General features: G+C 38.8%; 1 protein-coding gene across 2 annotated transcripts in view; it reads right to left on the minus strand.

The window, feature by feature from the left end:
- Window positions 1-19,044, minus strand: part of FAM20B (FAM20B glycosaminoglycan xylosylkinase) — a 47,973-nt gene that overhangs the window by 4,056 nt on the left and 24,873 nt on the right. The window contains exons 5-7 of one of the 2 annotated variants that reach the window (XM_082465602.1): window positions 11,880-12,051; window positions 11,471-11,662; window positions 2,490-2,549 (exon numbers count right to left, since the gene is read on the minus strand). In XM_082465602.1, coding sequence (XP_082321728.1) covers window positions 2,490-2,549; window positions 11,471-11,662; window positions 11,880-12,051 — 424 coding nt within the window. The remainder of the gene's footprint in view (window positions 1-2,489; window positions 2,550-11,470; window positions 11,663-11,879; window positions 12,052-19,044) is intronic. The other variant, XM_082465603.1, reaches the window with a different exon arrangement.

Consider the following 19,044-nt stretch of genomic DNA (forward strand, 5'->3'; position numbering starts at 1 on the left):
AAAACCTCTCACTATCAAATGGAGATTAAAGCCTGCATGGCAGACAAAAGTAAAGAAATAATTACGTAAACTATCTCAACTAGAAAAATCATTTCTGTTTTAGAAGTAGTTCTACATTATGAGTAAGTAACATTACCACATTTTGATATTTCTTTCTCGGTAATTAATGAGAAATATATACAGTATTTATACATGTTCATTGCAGTGCTATTTGTAACAGGAAAAATGTGAAACAATCTGAAATGTCCAACAACTGAGAAATAGTTAAATAAATTATGGCTTATCCATTCAAGGTAATACCATGCAGCCATTAAAAGCAGTTGTGAAAATTCAGTGGCATGGGGAAATGCCCATGATATAATATTGAGTCAGGGAAAATAGTTGGAGGGAAAACACTCTTTTACTCCACATCTGTGGGGAAAGAAAATGTGTGTGTAAGCATACACACAAACATACACACGATTACAATGAAATCACTAGAGTGTTAACAGGAGTTAGCCTTACATCTTAATAAGTAATTTAATTTCCTTCTTTTTATGTTTCTGAATTAAAAATTCTAGCATTAATATTATAAATAGAAAAAGTTTAAGGATACCTATTTTTCTCAATTATTTTACCAACTAAAGAGGATCTTTTATTTATCTTAGAAAAAAAAGTATTTACCTCCCTGTGGGTAATGTGAGAATTACTAGGTATACATTAAAGTCTGACTCTGCATGAGGCAGGCAACTTGTTCTGCAACCATTTGAAAAGTAAGAAAGTAAGGATCTTCGGATAAAGCATGGCAGGGATGGACAAGCACAGAGGCAGTGTGGTTTTACTCTTCTGAAAAATACTGCAAGTGCCTAGAGCATTAGAGTTCCCCTGTGTGATGAAGGTATCACTTGACTGCCTCTCACAGCTCCAAATTCACTCTTCATATATGCCCTGCTATAATGGACAGAGATCCTTTAAGAATCTCTCCTCTTAGGCTTTCTCGGTAGAGGACACTGGAAGGAGACTGCAGAAGGAAGAGGTTCTCCAGACACTTCTGGCTGCTGTACAGTGAGTGGGTCAGTAGTGTGCGGGAAAGGTCATCAAATGAAACTCTGCCTTGGCCACATTCCCAGAACAGGCAGGCCCTCCATGATGTTGCAGCCTTGGCCTGGCTTGGTGATAACTTTCCTAAGGCCCTCCTGACATGGAAACCAGAGCCCCCAAAGCCACCCACCCATGCTGGTGCCCCAATTCCCTGTGCAGGCCCACAAATAAGCCTTGCCTGTAGCCTGGAGGGTTTCTACTGAGTTGTTGCTCTCTCGGTATGCCATGCTACCACCTGCTGAGTGCCTGTACCCTGCCTGCATTCTGGAGGGCTGCTTCCTGCACTCCCAGCACCTGCAAACTAACACACTTCTCTGCTATTCAGTGGGCTGAACTACACCTTCTCCACTGAGGTCCAAACCCCAGCCTTGGGGAGGGGGATCCCCTTCCAAGTTTGTTCTTCCTTGGGTACTCTCCCTCAGCTCTAGTTTTCTTTTATAGTCACTCTTGTATCAAAGAGTTTAATAATGCTTATACTAAACTGTCCTATCTAACCCACCATGTCTTTTCTATCTCCTGACTGGACCAGACTGATAGCACTATTAATACAAAATCATCTTCCTTCACAGATACAGGTTCTGACTGGATGTATCACTGCTTCCCAATATTAATGAAGATAATTAAGGGTTGCCTAGGTAAACACTTTCTGCAGAATACTGTTGTTATTAAAAAGAGAAAGAAAAGAAAAGTAAAACAGACCAGTTGCCAGAAGAGGCAGTCTTACATGATCAGTGTGTTTCTGGGAGCTGAGCAGTAGGAAGTGGTACTCCTGGACCTGCACTTCTGTGTAGCCAAGCAAGGTGGATCCCAGCTGATTCTTAGTGCCCATGCTTTAAAATCATACTGGCAATGAAGATCTGAAAAGGAGCTCCTTAGAGCCCAGTCTTTATCTCATTTTCTTGATTTACTTTTTAATTTCTTTGTTATCTAATATAGACTTTTAAAAAATCAATTACTAAATACCTATGGAGAAAGCTACTTTTGGTTTACACAATTTCAAACTGAGATAAGCAAACCACAGGTGGGATGTGCTGTTGAGTGACAGGACTTGAAACCACAAGGTAAACACAGTACAGCAACTAGGGGCATGGGTTGCACTAGATTTTGGGTGGGGGGGGAGTGAGGACTATATTCTGATATTAAAACAAAATGGATATACATTATTGGATAAAGTGAAAATTTCTACTCATACAAAACTCAAAATGCATTCTGAGCTTTGGGCTACACTGCTGTGGAAACCTTTCCCTGATCCCCTACAGCTCAGGATCTCCAGGGGGTTCAGGGTTAGAAAAGCATGAAAAGCGCTGCTCAGGTATTAGGAAGTTTTAAAGCCAAGAAAACTGATGTACTGTTACCTGAGCCTGGAAAGGAAGGCAATGCAGGCAAATGTACTTGACTGCGTAACTTACATGCAACACTGATAGAGAGGGGCAAGAATGCTTCTCTCATCCAGCGAGGGGTTCCCAAAGCTGAAAATTAAATGAAAACTTAGTGAATTAGGTGGAAGCACCCGTCCCCTTCTTAGCATCAAAGCAAGAACAAATTCTATAAGAAACCTGAATGTGATCCTGGATAATTTCATGCTCCCACAGCTCAAATCACTTAAATTAAAAATAAACAGGGCAGAGGATTAACCAAGATGGCGGAGTAGAAGGACGTGCTCTCACTCCCTCTTGCGAGAGCACCAGAATCACAACTGGCTGCTGGACAATCATTGACAGGAAGACCCTGGACTTCACCAAGGAGGATACCCCACGTCCAAGGACAGAGGAGAAGCCACAGTGAGACGGTAGGAGGGGCGCAATCAGAGTAAAATCAAATCCCATTACTGCTGGGTGGGTGACTCACAGACTGGCGAACACTTATACCACAGAAGTCCACCCACTGGAGTGAAGGTTCTGAGCCCCACGTCAGGCTTCCCAACCTGGGGGTCCGGCAACGGGAGGAGGAATTCCTAGAGAATCAGACTTTGAAGCCTAGTGGGAAGTGATTGCAGGACTTCTACAGGACTGGGGGAAACAGAGACCCCACTCTTGGAGGGCACACACAAAGTAGTGTGCGCATCGGGACCCAGGGGAAGGAGCAGTGACCCTGGGGGAGACTGAACCAGACCTACCTGCTGGTGCTGGGGGGTCTCCTGCAGAGGCGGGGGGTGGCTCTGTTTCACCGTGGGGACAAGGATACTGGCAGCGGAGGTTCTGGGAAGTGCTCCTTGGCGTGAGCCCTCCCAGAGTCTGCCATTAACCCCACCAAAGAGCCCAGGTAGGCTCCAGTGTTGGGTTGCCTCAGGCAAAACAACCAACAGGGAGGGAACCCAGCCCCACCCATCAACAGTCAAGTGGATTAAAGTTTTACTGAGCTCTGACCGCCACAGCAGCAGTCAGCTCTACCCACCACCGGAGCCTCCCATCAAGCCTCTTAGATAGCCTCAACCACCAGAGGGCAGACAGCAGAAGCAAGAAAAACTACAATCCTGCAGCCTGTGGACCAAAAACCACAGTTACAGAAAGATAGACAAGATGAAAAGGCAGAGGGCTATGTACCAGATGAAGGAACAAGAAAAAACCCCAGAAAAACAACTAAATGAAGTGGAGATAGGCAACCTTCCAGAAAAAGAATTCAGAATAATGATAGTGAAGGTGATCCAGGACCTCGGAATAAGAATGGAGGCAAAGATCGAGAAGATGCAAGAAATGATTAACAAAGACCTAGAAGAATTAAAGAACAAACAAACAGAGATGACCAATACAATAACTGAAATGAAAACTACACTAGAAGGAATCAATAGCAGAATACCTGAGGCAGAAGAACGGATAAGTGACCTGGAAGACAGAATGGTGGAATTCACTGCTGCGGAAAGGAATAAAGAAAAAAGAATGAAAAGAAATGAAGACAGCCTAAGAGACCTCTGGGACAACATTAAACGCAACAACATTCGCATTATAGGGGTCCCAGAAGGAGAAGAGAGAGAGAAAGGACCAGAGAAAATATTTGAAGAGATTATAGTCGAAAACTTCCCTAACATGGGAAAGGAAATAGCCACCCAAGTCCAGGAAGCGCAGAGAGTCCCATACAGGATAAACCCAAGGAGAAACACGCCGAGACACATAGTAATCAAAGTGGCAAAAATTAAAGACAAAGAAAAATTATTGAAAGCAGCAAGGGAAAAACGACAAATAACATACAAGGGAACTCCCATAAGGTTAACAGCTGATTTCTCAGCAGAAACTCTACAAGCCAGAAGGGAGTGGCATGATATACTTAAAGTGATGAAAGGGAAGAACCTACAGCCAAGATTACTCTACCCGGCAAGGATCTCATTTAGATTTGATGGAGAAATCAAAAGCTTTACAGACAAGCAAAAGCTACGAGAATTCAGCACCACCAAACCAGCTCTACAACAAATGCTAAAGGAACTTCTCTAAGTGGGAAACACAAGAGAAGAAAAGGACCTAAAAAACAAACCCAAAACAATTAAGAAAATGGTCATAGGAACATACATATCGATAATTACCTTAAATGTGAATGGATTAAATGCCCCAACCAAAAGACATAGACTGGCTGAATGGATACAAAAACAAGACCCATATATATGCTGTCTACAAGAGACCCACTTTAGACCTAGGGACACATACAGACTGAAAGTGAGGGGATGGAAAAAGATATTCCATGCAAATGGAAATCAAAAGAAAGCTGGAGTAGCTATACTCATATCAGATAAAATAGACTTTAAAACAAAGAATGTTACAAGAGACAAGGAAGGACACTACATAATGATCAAGGGATCAATCCAAGAAGAAGATATAACAGTTATAAATATATATGCACCCAACATAGGAGCACCTCAATACATAAGGCAACTGCTAACAGCTATAAAAGAGGAAATCGACAGTAACACAATAATAGTGGGGGACTTTAACACCTCACTTACACCAATGGACAGATCATCCAAAGTGAAAATAAATAAGGAAAAAGAAGCTTTAAATGACACAATAGACCAGATAGATTTAATTGATGTATATAGGACATTCCATCCAAAAACAGCAGATTACACGTTCTTCTCAAGTGCGCACGGAACATTCTCCAGGATAGATCACATCTTGGGTCACAAATCAAGCCTCAGTCAATTTCAGAAAATTGAAATCATATCAAGCATCTTTTCTGACCACAACGCTATGAGATTAGAAATGAATTACAGGGAAAAAAAACGTAAAAAAGACAAACACATGGAGGCTAAACAATATGTTACTAAATAACCAAGAGATCACTGAAGAAATCAAAGAGGAAATCAAAAAATACCTAGAGACAAATGACAATGAAAACACGACGACCCAAAACCTATGGGATGCAGCAAAAGCAGTTCTAAGAGGGAAGTTTATAGCTATACAAGCCTATCTCAAGAAACAAGAAAAATCTCAAGTAAACAATCTAACCTTACACCTAAAGAAACTAGAGAAAGAAGAACAAACAAAACCCAAAGTTAGTAGAAGGAAAGAAATCATAAAGATCAGAGCAGAAATAAATGAAATAGAAACAAAGAAAACAATAGCAAAGATCAAGAAAACTAAAAGTTGGTTCTTTGAGAAGATAAACAAAATTGATAAGCCATTAGCCAGACTCATCAAGAAAAAGAGGGAGAGGACTCAAATCAATAAAATCAGAAATGAAAAAGGAGAAGTTACAACAGACACCGCAGAGATGCAAAGCATCCTAAGAGACTACTATAAGCAACTTTATGCCAATAAAATGGACAACCTGGAAGAAATGGACAAATTTTTAGAAAGGTATAACCTTCCAAGACTGAACCAGGAAGAAACAGAAAATATGAACAGACCAATCACAAGTAATGAAATTGAAACTGTGATTAAAAATCTTCCAACAAACAAAAGTCCAGGACCAGATGGCTTCACAGGTGAATTCTATCAAACATTTAGAGAAGAGCTAACACCTATCCTTCTCAAATTCTTCCAAAAAATTGCAGAGGAAGGAATACTCCCAAACTCATTCTATGAGGCCCCCATCACCCTGATACCAAAACCAGACAAAGACACTACAAAAAAAGAAAATTACAGACCAATGTCACTGATGAGTACAGATGCAAAAATCCTCAACAAAATACTAGCAAACAGAATCCAACAACACATTAAAAGGATCATACACCACGATCAAGTGGGATTTATCCCAGGGATGCAAGGATTCTTCAATATACGCAAATCAATCAATGTGATACACCATATTAACAAACTGAAGAATAAAAACCATATGATCATCTCAATAGATGCAGAAAAAGCTTTTGACAAAATTCAACACCCATTTTTGATAAAAACTCTCCAGAAAGTGGGCATAGAGGGAACCTACCTCAACATAATAAAGGCCATATATGACAAACCCACAGCAAACATCATTCTCAATGGTGAAAAACTGAAAGCATTTCCTCTAAGATCAGGAACGAGACAAGGATGTCCACTCTCACCACTATTATTCAACATAGTTCTGGAAGTCCTAGCCACGGCAATCAGAGAAGAAAAAGAAATAAAAGGAATACAAATTGGAAAAGAAGAAGTAAAACTGTCATTGTTTGCGCATGACATGATACTATACATAGAGAATCCTAAAACTGCCACCAGAAAACTGCTAGAGCTAATTAATGAATATGGTAAAGTTGCAGGATACAAAATAAATGCACAGAAATCTCTTGCATTCCTATACACTCATGATGAAAAATCTGAAAGAGAAATTATGGAAACACTCCCATTTACCATTGCAACAAAAAGAATAAAATACCTAGGAATAAACCTACCTAGGGAGACGAAAGACCTGTATGCAGAAAACTATAAGACACTGATGAAAGAAATTAAAGATGATACCAACAGATGGAAAGATATACCATGTTCTTGGATTGGAAGAATCAACATTGTGAAAATGAGTATACTACCCAAAGCAATCTACAGATTCAATGCAATCCCTATCAAATTACCAATGGCATTTTTTACGGAGCTAGAACAAATCATCTTAAAATTTGTATGGAGTCACAAAAGACCCCGAATAGCCAAAGCAGTCTTGAGGGAAAAAAATGGAGCTGGAGGAATCAGACTCCCTGACTTCAGACTATACTACAAAGCTTCAGTAGTCAAGACAATATAGTACTGGCACAAAAACAGAAACATAGATCAATGGAACAAGATAGAAAGCCCAGAGATTAACCCACACACCTATGGTCAACTAATCTATGACAAAGGAGGCAAAGATATACAATGGAGAAAAGACAGTCTCTTCAATAAGTGGTGCTGGGAAAACTGGACAGCTACATGTAAAAGAATGAAATTAGAATACTCCCTAACACCATACACAAAAGTAAACTCAAAATGGATTAGAGACCTAAATATAAGACTGGACACTATAAAACTCTTAGAGGAAAACATAGGAAGAACACTCTTTGACATAAATCACAGCAAGATCTTTTTTGATCCACCCCCTAGAATAATGGAAATAAAAACAAAAATAAACAAATGGGACCTAATGAAACTTCAAAGCTTTTGCACAGCAAAGGAAACCATAAACAAGACGAAAAGACAACCCTCAGAATGGGAGAAAATATTTGCAAATGAATCAACGGACAAAGGATTAATCTCCAAAATATATAAACAGCTCATTCAGCTCAATATCAAAGAAACAAACATCCCAATCCAAAAATGGGCAGAAGACCTAAATAGACATTTCTCCAAAGAAGACATACAGACGGCCATGAAGCACATGAAAAGATGCTCAACATCACTAATTATTAGAGAAATGCAAATCAAAACTACAGTGAGGTATCACCTCACTCCTGTTAGAATGGGCATCATCAGAAAATCTACAAACAACAAATGCTGGAGAGGGTGTGGAGAAAAGGGAACCCTCTTGCACTGTTGGTGGGAATGTAAATTGATACAGCCACTATGGAGAACAATATGGAGGTTCCTTAAAAAACTAAAAATAGAATTACCATATGACCCAGCAATCCCACTACTGGGCATATACCCAGAGAAAACTGTAATTCAAAAAGACACATGCACCCGAATGTTCATTGCAGCACTATTTACAATAGCCAGGTCATGGAAGCAACCTAAATGCCCATCAACAGACGAATGGATAAAGAAGTTGTGGTACATATATACAATGGAATATTACTCAGCCATAAAAAGGAACGAAATTGAGTCATTTGTTGAGAAGTGGATGGATCTAGAGACTGTCATACAGAGTGAAGTAAGTCAGAAAGAGAAAAACAAATATCGTATATTAATGCATGTATGTGGAACCTAGAAAAATGGTACAGATGAGCCGGTTTGCAGGGCAGAAGTTGAGACACAGATGTAGAGAATGGACATATGGACACCAAGGGGGGAAAACTGCGGTGGGGTGGGGATGGTGGTGTGCTGAATTGGGCGATTGGGATTGACATGTATACACTGATGTGTATAAAATTGATGACTAATAAGAACCTGCAGTATAAAAAAACAAACAAACAAAACAACTAATACTAAACTTTCATTGGGTTATTTGTATGGAAATATGTTAATATAAATGTTTCAGACATTACATGATATTTCTAAAAATCTTATATTTGTATTTGTATGGCAATATGTATGGAAATATGTTAATATAAATGTTTCAGACATTACATGAAATTTCTAAAAATCTTATATGTTCTGGTATAATGTTATAAGTAATAATCCTAGTTATTACGTTAAAATGTATATCTCAGAAATAACTAATTTTCTTGTCAACTGCATTATTATGAACTTTCATCAAATCTTTAACTGTGGTCATTTTTAAGTCTTTTATTATTTACAGACAGTTCTGGGTGTACTCTGATGCTTTTGCAAATATATTCCTATAAAAGGGTTTCATCTTCAAGAAATTCATGGAAAAGACTCTGACAAGTACAGGTTTCTGGTAACTGACTGTACTGCTGAACTGAATGAATAAGCATTTTCAGAACTCTAATGAAAAACTGATGAACTCAAAAAAGTGCTAACAAAAGATCAAGATGAAAAAAAAAATTTAATTACATGGGACTGAGTGAACTGATGAGGATGAGTATAATTTTTGTGACTTTCTGTCTGAATTAAAAAAAAAAAAATCCCACAAGGACTCAGAGGCAAAGAATATACAAATCAATTTTCACTGCAAAGTAAAGGAGCTGTTACAGTGGAGGATTACTGGACTGAATGTCAATATTATGACATAGTATGAGTGTGTTTCAGGTTTGGTAATTGCAATCATTGTTGCTTTTGTTGTGGTCATCCATGTACAATGCTTGGTGTCAGTCTATTTATCTCTTGTAAAAATAAAATACAGTGTGTGTATGTGAAAAAAAAAAATAAAAATAAAAATAAACAGGGCATGACCAATTAGACACAGGATTCCTAACAGCTTGTACTGCAGCATCAAACAACAAATATACTCCTTTACAAGGATCCTTTCTCCTGCCAGGATATTGCAAGGTGTTGAAGCATAACCATCGTAACACGGTATGGGGTCCACAGACCAAGGGAGAACCTGAAGACCCCCAAACCTGAGAAGGTTTTAAGGGTATGCAGAGAAATAAAGGCTACTGATATCAGGTTCTCGCAAACAAGCAGAAGGTCATTACCTGTAAAAAGAAGTTATACTTGTTCTACTCTAATATTACCAATCAGAAAAAGACTTAGATTATCGTATTCCCTACAAGAAAGTATATGGTCAGATTCAAACTGGAAAAACTGCTCACAGAGGCTGAGAAAACAGTGATTCAAAGCAGGTGTAAAAATGCTCTTAGTAATTCCGAGTTAGAAAAGGAGAACTGATTCTGGAAAAACTGTCAACCTTCCACTCTTTTCCTGGATGCTCACCTTAATAGCTGGAGGGTCTGGTAGCCCTCAGCACAGTGCAGGCCCTCAAATAATAAAAGGCAAAGGCAATTACTTCAACATGTATTTCCACAGCACACGATCATTTTTACAAGTAACGATAAAGATATTCAGGAACTGAAAATACAGTATAAATGAAAATGAAATACATAGCACTGGCCACTACCTGCTTTGCTGGGAATGGGAGAGGCAATGTTTGCAGGCCTCTCACTCTCTGTAGCTGCCACCCCCTTTCATGGAGTATGAGGCACCTGGTGCTCAGTATGAGGTGATGGCCTCCTTAGCAAATGCTGTCCAAGCATTCTTCACCGAGTATCCATGTCTCAGCTTATTCTCAGCAACCAACATTAATAGTGACTCATCTTCTTTATCCATTCGAAAGAAGATGTGGTACATATATACAATGGAATATTACTCAGCCATAAAAAGGAATGTGGATGGATCTAGAGACTGTCATACAGAGTGAAGTAAGTCAGGAAGAAAAAAACAAATATCGTATATTAACACATATATGTGGAACCTAGAAGAATGGTACAGAGGAACTGGTTTGCAGGGCAGAAATAGAGACACAGATGTAGAGAACAAACGTATGGACATCAAGGGGAGAAAGTGGCGGGGGTGGTGGTGATGGTGCGATGAATTGGGAGATTGGTACTGACATATATACACTGATGTGTATAAAATGGATAACTACTAAGAACCTGCTGTATAAAAAATAAATTAAATAAAATTCAAAAATACAAAAAAACAACCAAAAAAAAACCAATAGTGACTCAGAGACTGGACAATTCCAGCTCCAAGGAAGTATTCTATTTAGCAAACATTTATTATGTGTAACTAAAAGTGTGGCACTTAACTGGGTACCATGGAGAATGCAGAGTGCAAACTGAAAATACAACGTGTTCTTCAAATAGCTCAGACCTAAATGAGGACATTCCATTTATTCAAAATTAATAAAATTGTCTTATTCAAGATAAAAGTAACTTGTCTTTATATACAATCACTAAGCAACTAACTGCTCTCCTACTCATAATAGAAAAAATCTGGGCCTAGACTGCCGTAAAAATAGCAAAAACATCCTATCAAATAAACTAATTTTTTAAACTGTATGAACCTTTGGATAGAATAATTTAACAACTAAATTTCATGTTCCGTTAACTATGTATTTCTCAAGATTCTAAACATCCTAGTCAAGAATGATGTAAGTAGCAATAAATAGAAGACCTGATTTCCAGTTGTCTGTGAAGAGAATCATACTCTTTGACTCTTTGAAAAAAGTGAGTTTTCCACTTTTTTAAAGTCCTCAGATCCCTGAAGGTGAAAGGAGTACAAACTCTGAACAAGTTGGAAGGATGGGTGCCAATGGCAAAGACTCCGAGTGGAAACAAGAAGGATGCCCTCTGTTGAGCCTGCTCTGGAGGTTTTCCAGGGACCCTAGAAAGCATTCTTCTTGTCTACACAGGACCCCTAACTGACAAGGAGAGTCCTGCTGGTCCTACCTTTTGGCATTATCGAGAAGGATGAGCATACTAGCGCCTTCATCGTCTTGAAAACTCTCGTAGTGATGGCGGTCAGCATTGCCAATCAGGTAATCAAAGACAGCTGTATCAATGATGTCCAAGAGGCGAGGGCCGGAGTCATAAGGGGATGTTTTCTTCACAGCGTCACAGTAGCTCTCATCATACTCCCACCTGGAGGGAAGCAGCAACACCAGGGTTGTTTACTGAGTGCCAGCACCACACATAACAATGTTTAAAACACAGAGAAGAGAGAGTCCCTGACTAGCAGGTTTCCCCCTGAACCCCCCATAGTCCTTTTTAGTCTTGGACAGAACCCTGGCTCCTACACAGGGTTGGCACCTGACCAGGCGCAGGAGAGAATGAAGTAGTGGCTCACAGGAGCATTTACCTGGCTAATTTGCCCTCTCGGTAAGTCCTGCCCCATGGGTGTCGGTGTTTCTGTAGAGGCCACACATCTGGAAGCCAAAGCGTGACAGACCCCTCCATCGTGTCTCCATCAGCACAGGCTGGCTCTGTTTCTCGGCAATAATAACATTTCCCATAGAAACAAGTATTATTTCCTAAAGGAGAGAATGGAACCAAATACACTTACAGAAAAAGGATGACTCCAAATTCTCCCCAAACAATGCAGAAGAGAGCAGCTCTGTGTGAAAACAAAGATCCTGAGCTTATTTTTAAATCTTTATTTATTTTCTGTATAGGAAATAAAAGCACATGGTGTAAAAAAATTCAAAAGGTACAAAAGGATATATACGAAAAAGTTAAGTCCCCCTTTCCCTCTCTGTCCCTTCTACCCAATCTCTCCCAGAAGTCAACTACTGTCACAAGTATCTTTCTGAACTCACTTTAAGTAATGTCCTCTTGTCCTTCAGCAGGACTGACATTTTGGCCAGAATGCCCAGGGGAGGGAGAGAGGGAATGTACAAGGCCAAACCATGGACCAGGACTTTGGTTACATATGGAGTGGGGAGTGGGGTCTAGAGCAAATGAGTAAACAGACTGAGGATAATGGGAACCAGGTTTCTCATAGATGGAGAAGGGAGTTTAACATATAAAAAGAGAGAAGGCCAGAGTAAATCCTGCAGTGTTGAATTAGAATTGGAGATACTGGTTTGAATTGATGGTTTTAAAACACAGAGATATAAAAGAAAGTACAAATGTTTGTGTGTGTATATGTATGCATATATATATATATATATATATATACACATGTATATATATACATATTTTGCCCCTCTAGAAAACCTGGAAACAAAAACACTCAGGTAGTAATGAACACACTCACATATCAGTTTCTAAATGTCATTTTAATACTGTATTAAAAGGAACCAGGGCTCCTTGGAGAAACAGATGACCCCTAGAGCAGGAGCAGGGAAAGTACAAGATGAGCCTGGGTCATATTGCTATGCCAGCTGTAAGGAGGCACTCAGAGAATGACGGGGACATTCCAAATGACACAAGAGACAGTTTGTAGGGGCTCCCACTGGCCAAATCTGGGATAGTTTGAGCATCAAATAATAACAGTAACAAATTGTAACTGAGTAAATTAAGAGTCTACGTGTTCATAGTGATATAAATAAATAAATAAGTAAACAAAAGTGGGGCAGGGCCGGGAGTTCTACTCATCAAAAGAATGGCAACCAGTAAGTCTAGAAGAAATGACAGAATTAGCAAATCACCATTTGGCAACTATCACAGTAGTAACTGATTCGGGTAAGAATTATCAACGAATTCTAAAACTGGTGGACAAAAGTTTGATGAGGATAGAATATTTATATAGTTTTGAGTTTCTCCCTACAAAGTACTCAGTAATTACTTATTAGTAAGTATAAAATACTGGAGAAACCTTGCAGACACTCACCATCTTAATCAAGTGATGAGTTAACATCACCAGCAATGGGACCAACATCACGTGCCTCCGGATATGATGCACTGAGAAGTGAACAATAGCACTTTGCTAGCATTTCCACCAAAGTTTTTAAATCATGAAGAAACATCAGACAAACGTAAACTAAGGAATATTCTAGAAAGTAACTGGCCTGCACTCTTCAAAAACGTCAAGGTCTTGAAAAACAAGACGAGTGAGGAATTGTTTCAGCCTGATGGAGGCTAAAAAGACACGACAAGTGAATGCAACTGAATACAGTATCCTAGATTGAATCCTGGATGTACATAGGCCATTACATGGACAAGTGGCAAAATCTGAATAGGATCTATGGATTAGACAGTGATATTGGATCAATGTTCACCTCTTGATTTTGATGGCTGAATGTTGTTGTGTAGGAGAGTGTTGTGGTAGTTGGGATATACTCACTGAAGTCTTAAGGGAGCATATAATGCTGTAATGGATATTCATGTCTGCAACCTGTTCTCAAATGATTCAGAAGTGTTAACAATTGAGGAATCTGGGGGATTCTGGATCATTTCTGCAACTTTCATGTATATCTAAAATTATTTCAAAATAAAAAGTTAAGGTAAGTAATGCTTTCTTTGCCCTCCACCTCTACGAAATAATAGCCATCAAATGAGCTAATTCCCTACACCCAGAAAACCTCACATACTCCTTTAATGATAGTTTATGTTCTCATGTATATGTGTCCTTGAAGAGACAAACAGCACTCAAACTTTTTAGTATTTCCAACCTCTGGCATAGTACACACTAAATAGAAACTAATCCACTATATACCCACTCACAAAGCTGATTCTATCACTCTCCATTACTTTACAAACTTTTCTAGGTAAAGAAGATTTGAACACTAATTGGAAGATATACCACATTTATTTTTTAATTATAAAAATATAAACTTGTAAGTTTAACTTGATCCATCAGAAATACCAACGGATCTTTTAGAGGGTAACTAGGTATGACAATTTTAAAGGTCATAAGAAAAAATAAATAAGAACTGCTAGAAAATTGTTAAAATAACTGCAAAGAGAGGGGACTAGACCTACCAGATATCAAAACATAGTATAATGCCTCAATAATTAAAACATTATAGGAGACTTCCCTGGTGGTCCAGTAGGTAAGACTCCGCACTCCCAATGCAGGGGCCGTGGTTCAATCCCTGGTCGGGGAACCAGATCCCACAGGCATGCTGCAACTAAGAGTCTGCATGCCGCAACTGAGAGTCCGCATGCCGCCAGAAAGATCCTGAGTGCCGCAACAAAGACCCAGAGCAGCCAAAATAAATAAATAAAATAAATATTAAACAACAACATTATAGACCAGCTCATAAACAGATTTAATGTCCAATGGAGCAGAACAAAAAGTCCAGAAACTAAAGCTAAATAAAGAAACTAAATAAAGAAAATTTACTACAGGGAAAAACAAGAGACTCTTTAACAAATGCTATTGGGACAAATGATAGCCATCTGGGAAAAAAAAACCAACAACAGTGGAGCCATACTTCATTACATATACCAGAATAAATTCCAACAATATCAAAAACTTAAATGCAAAAAATAAAACTATAAAGGTACTAAAAGAAAAGAAAAAAAGCAGAATTCCTCCATTATGTTGGAGGTGAGCAAGGCTAACTATGATTCAAAATCAGAAAATCTATCAGAAAAGATGGACTGATTACATTAAAAACAAAAAGTTTCTGTAAGGCAAAAAAAAAACCCCCAAAAACAAAACAAAACAAAAAACTATAAGCAAAGTCAAAAGAAATTAAAGAATTGGGGAAAATATTTATATCTCATATCACAAAGGGCTATTATCCTTCTTATGTATGAGCTCCTGTAAATCGACAGGACCAATGACAAAGCTAAAAATGAGCAAAGGGGACTTCCCAGGTGGTGCGGTGGTTAAGAATCCACCTGCCAATGCAGGGGACATGGGTTCGAGCCCTGGTCCGGGACGATCCCACATCCCATGGAGCAACTAAGCCCATGCGCCACAACTACTCTAGAGCTGGTGCTCTAGAGCCCGTGCTCCACAACAAGAGAAGCTGCCACAATGAGAAGCCTGCGCACCCCAACAAAGAGTGGTCCCCGTTTGCTGCAGCTAGAGAAAGCCCGCTCGTAGCAACAAAGACCCAACGCAGCCAAAAATAAATAAATAAATACATAAATTTATTTTAAAAAAATGAGCAAAGGATATGCAAAGACAAAATACAAATGGCTCTTAAACAAATAAAAAGATGCTACATGTGAAACAAACAAAACCCGAAGTTTGATAATATGTTGTTGTTGAGGCTAGGGGGGGAAGAGGCATTCTCATACATCACTGCTGAGAATGTAAACTGATTAAACATCTATGTAAAAATGTATGTGCCCTTTGACCCAGCACTTCCACTTCTGGATATATTTGATCATGTATGAAATAAAATATGTACAGGGTAATTTTGGGCAACAGTGGTTGTAAAAACAAAATACTGGAACTTTTATGTCCAACAAGGGCCTGGTTAAATGAATTATGGTAGATCCATGCAATGGAGCATGCTGTAGCTGGTTAAAATAAAAAAAAAAAGAAGAAACTCTTTACATGAGATAATAGAAAGATTTCCAAGATGTATTACATAAAAGAATAAGATGCAGTAGTATGTACAGTATGACATATGTTGTATAAAATAGTAGAGTTAAATAAAAATATATATTCATATTTCATACAAAAAGGACATAAAGAAATTACTAATAGAGATTACCACTAGGAGGAGGGAGAAGGAATGGTCGGATGAGAGGAAAGCTTTTCACTGTAGTCCTTTCGGTATTTTTTAAAAATTGTGAGTTGTGGGAATGTATTACTGATTCAAAAAACATAAAAAAACAAAACAAAACAAAACATTGCTTGGTGTAGGAAACCTGTTGCCTATGTGACAAAATCCAAACTTCTGAGTTTGGTAAATAAGACCCTTTATAACCGAATGGAGTCAGGTGTACTGGCTAAAAGTGCAATCTAAGGTCAGGTTTGTGGGATCAAAATATAGACTCTAAATAGTCATTAGACTGCAAGACGTTGGGCATGTAATTTCACCTATCTAAGCTCCCTCTGTAAAACGGAGATAATATAACAGTTCTTCCGCCCTTGGGTTGTGAAGAGTGAAAGAGACAATCCCCAGTAATGCTCAGCACAGTGCCTGACACATTGTCAGAGACCAATCAATGCCAGCTATTAATTATGAATAATCTGGTTCCAATCTACCTTTCCAGACCTCAATATTCCGGTTTTATAGCCATGAACCTGAGGCTCTGAATCTTTCACTATTTCCTGGATGCGCCAAACTTTTAAAACTGGTTTTCTGATGACCTCGATCTCCATGCTGTCCTTGGATGAACTACCACATATGATAATAAAATCTATACCTCCAGCCCACACTTCTTGCCTAAGCTACAGATTTTAGCTCCGAAATAACTAGTCAACATTTACTCCTGGATGTTCCTGTCAAGATGAGATTCTGCACCCAGTTTCACTGTGTGTGGGTTTTCCCCCACCACCAAGCAATTGTTGGACACCAGCTGGGTGTCCTAAAATTTAACTTAATTCTGACACTATCTACCCGGAGATAGCATCAGACTCCATAGGTTAAGGGCTCAGTCCCATAGGACTGCCCTCCACTTCAGATGCCAATTGCAAGTACAGGTTGTCACCTGTGCTTCTGACCAGCTGGCTATAAATTAGAGGTTCCTATGAGCCCCTGTTTGGGTTTGATTAATTTGCTAGGGTAAAGAATATACAACAGGGAGAGGACAGTCTCTTCAATAAATGGTGTTGGGAAAACTGGGCAGTCACATGCAAAAGAATGAAACTGGACAACTATTTTATAACATATACAAAAATTAACTCAAAATGGATTAAAGACTTGAACTTAAGACCTGACACCATAAAACTCCTAGAAGAAAACATATGCGGTGAGTTCCTTGACATTGGTCTTGGCAATTATTTTTTGGATTTAACACCAAAAGCAAAGGCAACAAAAGCAAAAATAAACAAGTGGGACTACATCAAACCAAAAAGCTTCTGCACAGCAAAGGAAACCATCAACAAAACAAGACAACCTACTGAATGGGAGAAAATATTTACAAATCATATATCTGATAAGCAGTTAGTATCCAAAATATATAAAGAACTCATACAACTCAATAGCAAAAAAATAATCCTATTAAAAAATGAGCAGAAGATCTGAATAGACAGTTTTCCAAAGAAGACATACAAGTGGCCAACAGATACATGAAAAGGTGCTCAACATCACTAATCACAAGGGAAATGTAAATCAAATCACAATGAGACATCACCTCATACCTGTTAGAATGGCTATCATCAAAGAGACAAGAAATAACCAGTGTTGGTAAGGCTGAGGAGAAAAGGGAACCCTTGTGCATCACTGGTGGGAACGTAAATTGGTGCAGCCACTGTGGAAAACAGTATGGAGGTTCCTCAAAAAATTAAAAATAGAACTACCATATGATCCAGCAATTCTACTTCTAGGTATTTATCTGAAGAAAACAAAAACACTAATTCAAAAAGATATCTGCACCCCCATATTCACTGCAGTACTATTTACAATATCCAAGGTATGGAAACAACCTAAGTACTCATCAATGTATGAATGGATAATGAAAAAAAAATGTGGTATATATACAATGGACTATTACTCAGCCATAAAAAAGAATAAAATCTTGCCATTTGCAACAACACTGATGGCCCTTGAGGGCATTACACTAAGTGAAATAAGTCAGAGAAAGATAACTACTGTATGATCTCACTTACAGAATCTAAAACAAAACGAAACAAAACAAACCCAAGCTCACAGATACTGAGAACAGATGGGTGGTTGCCAGAGGCTGGGGGGTCGGCGGGTGGGAGAAATGGGTGAAGGGAGTCAAAAGGTACAAACGTGCAGTTATAAAATAAGTCATCAGGATGGTGACTATGGTAAATAATACTGTACTGCATATTTGAAAGTTGCTAAGTGAACAGATCTCAAAAGTTCTCCTCACGAGAAAAAAAAAAATTCTGTACTTATATATGGTGATATTTGTTAACTAGACTTATTGTGGTGATCATTTCACAATATGTACAAACACTGAATCATTATGCTGTACATCTGAAACTAACATAATGTTGTACAATTATACCTCAATAAAAAAAAATTTGCTAGGGCGGCTCACAGGTCTTGGGAAACCAGTTTACTCCCTAGATTACTGGTTTATTACAAAGGACATCAACCAAGAGCCGATGAAGAGATACATAGGTCGAGGTCCTGGACAAAGAAGCTTCTGTCTTTGCGGAGTTTGGGGCCTGGCATGGTGGCACGTGGAAACTTTTGGTTCACCAACCAGTAAAGTTCCTCGAACCCCGTACTATCGGAATTTTTATAGAGGCTTCCTTACGTAGGCAAGATCAATTAGTAACTCCAGCCATGATCAGTTATTTCCAGCTCCTCTCCCCTCTCTGGAGAAGGGGCAAGGGTACGGAGCTGAAAATTCCAAGCTTCTAATTATGGCTTGGTCTTTCTGGTGAACAGCTTCCATCCAGGAGGCATCCAGGAACCAACCCAGAATCACCTCAATAGAATAAGATATGCTCCTAGTGTTCCTATCACTTAGGAATT

The sequence above is a fragment of the Balaenoptera physalus genome (assembly GCF_965194825.1).
Source record: "Balaenoptera physalus genome assembly, chromosome: 1".
Classification (NCBI taxonomy): Eukaryota; Metazoa; Chordata; class Mammalia; order Artiodactyla; family Balaenopteridae; genus Balaenoptera; species Balaenoptera physalus.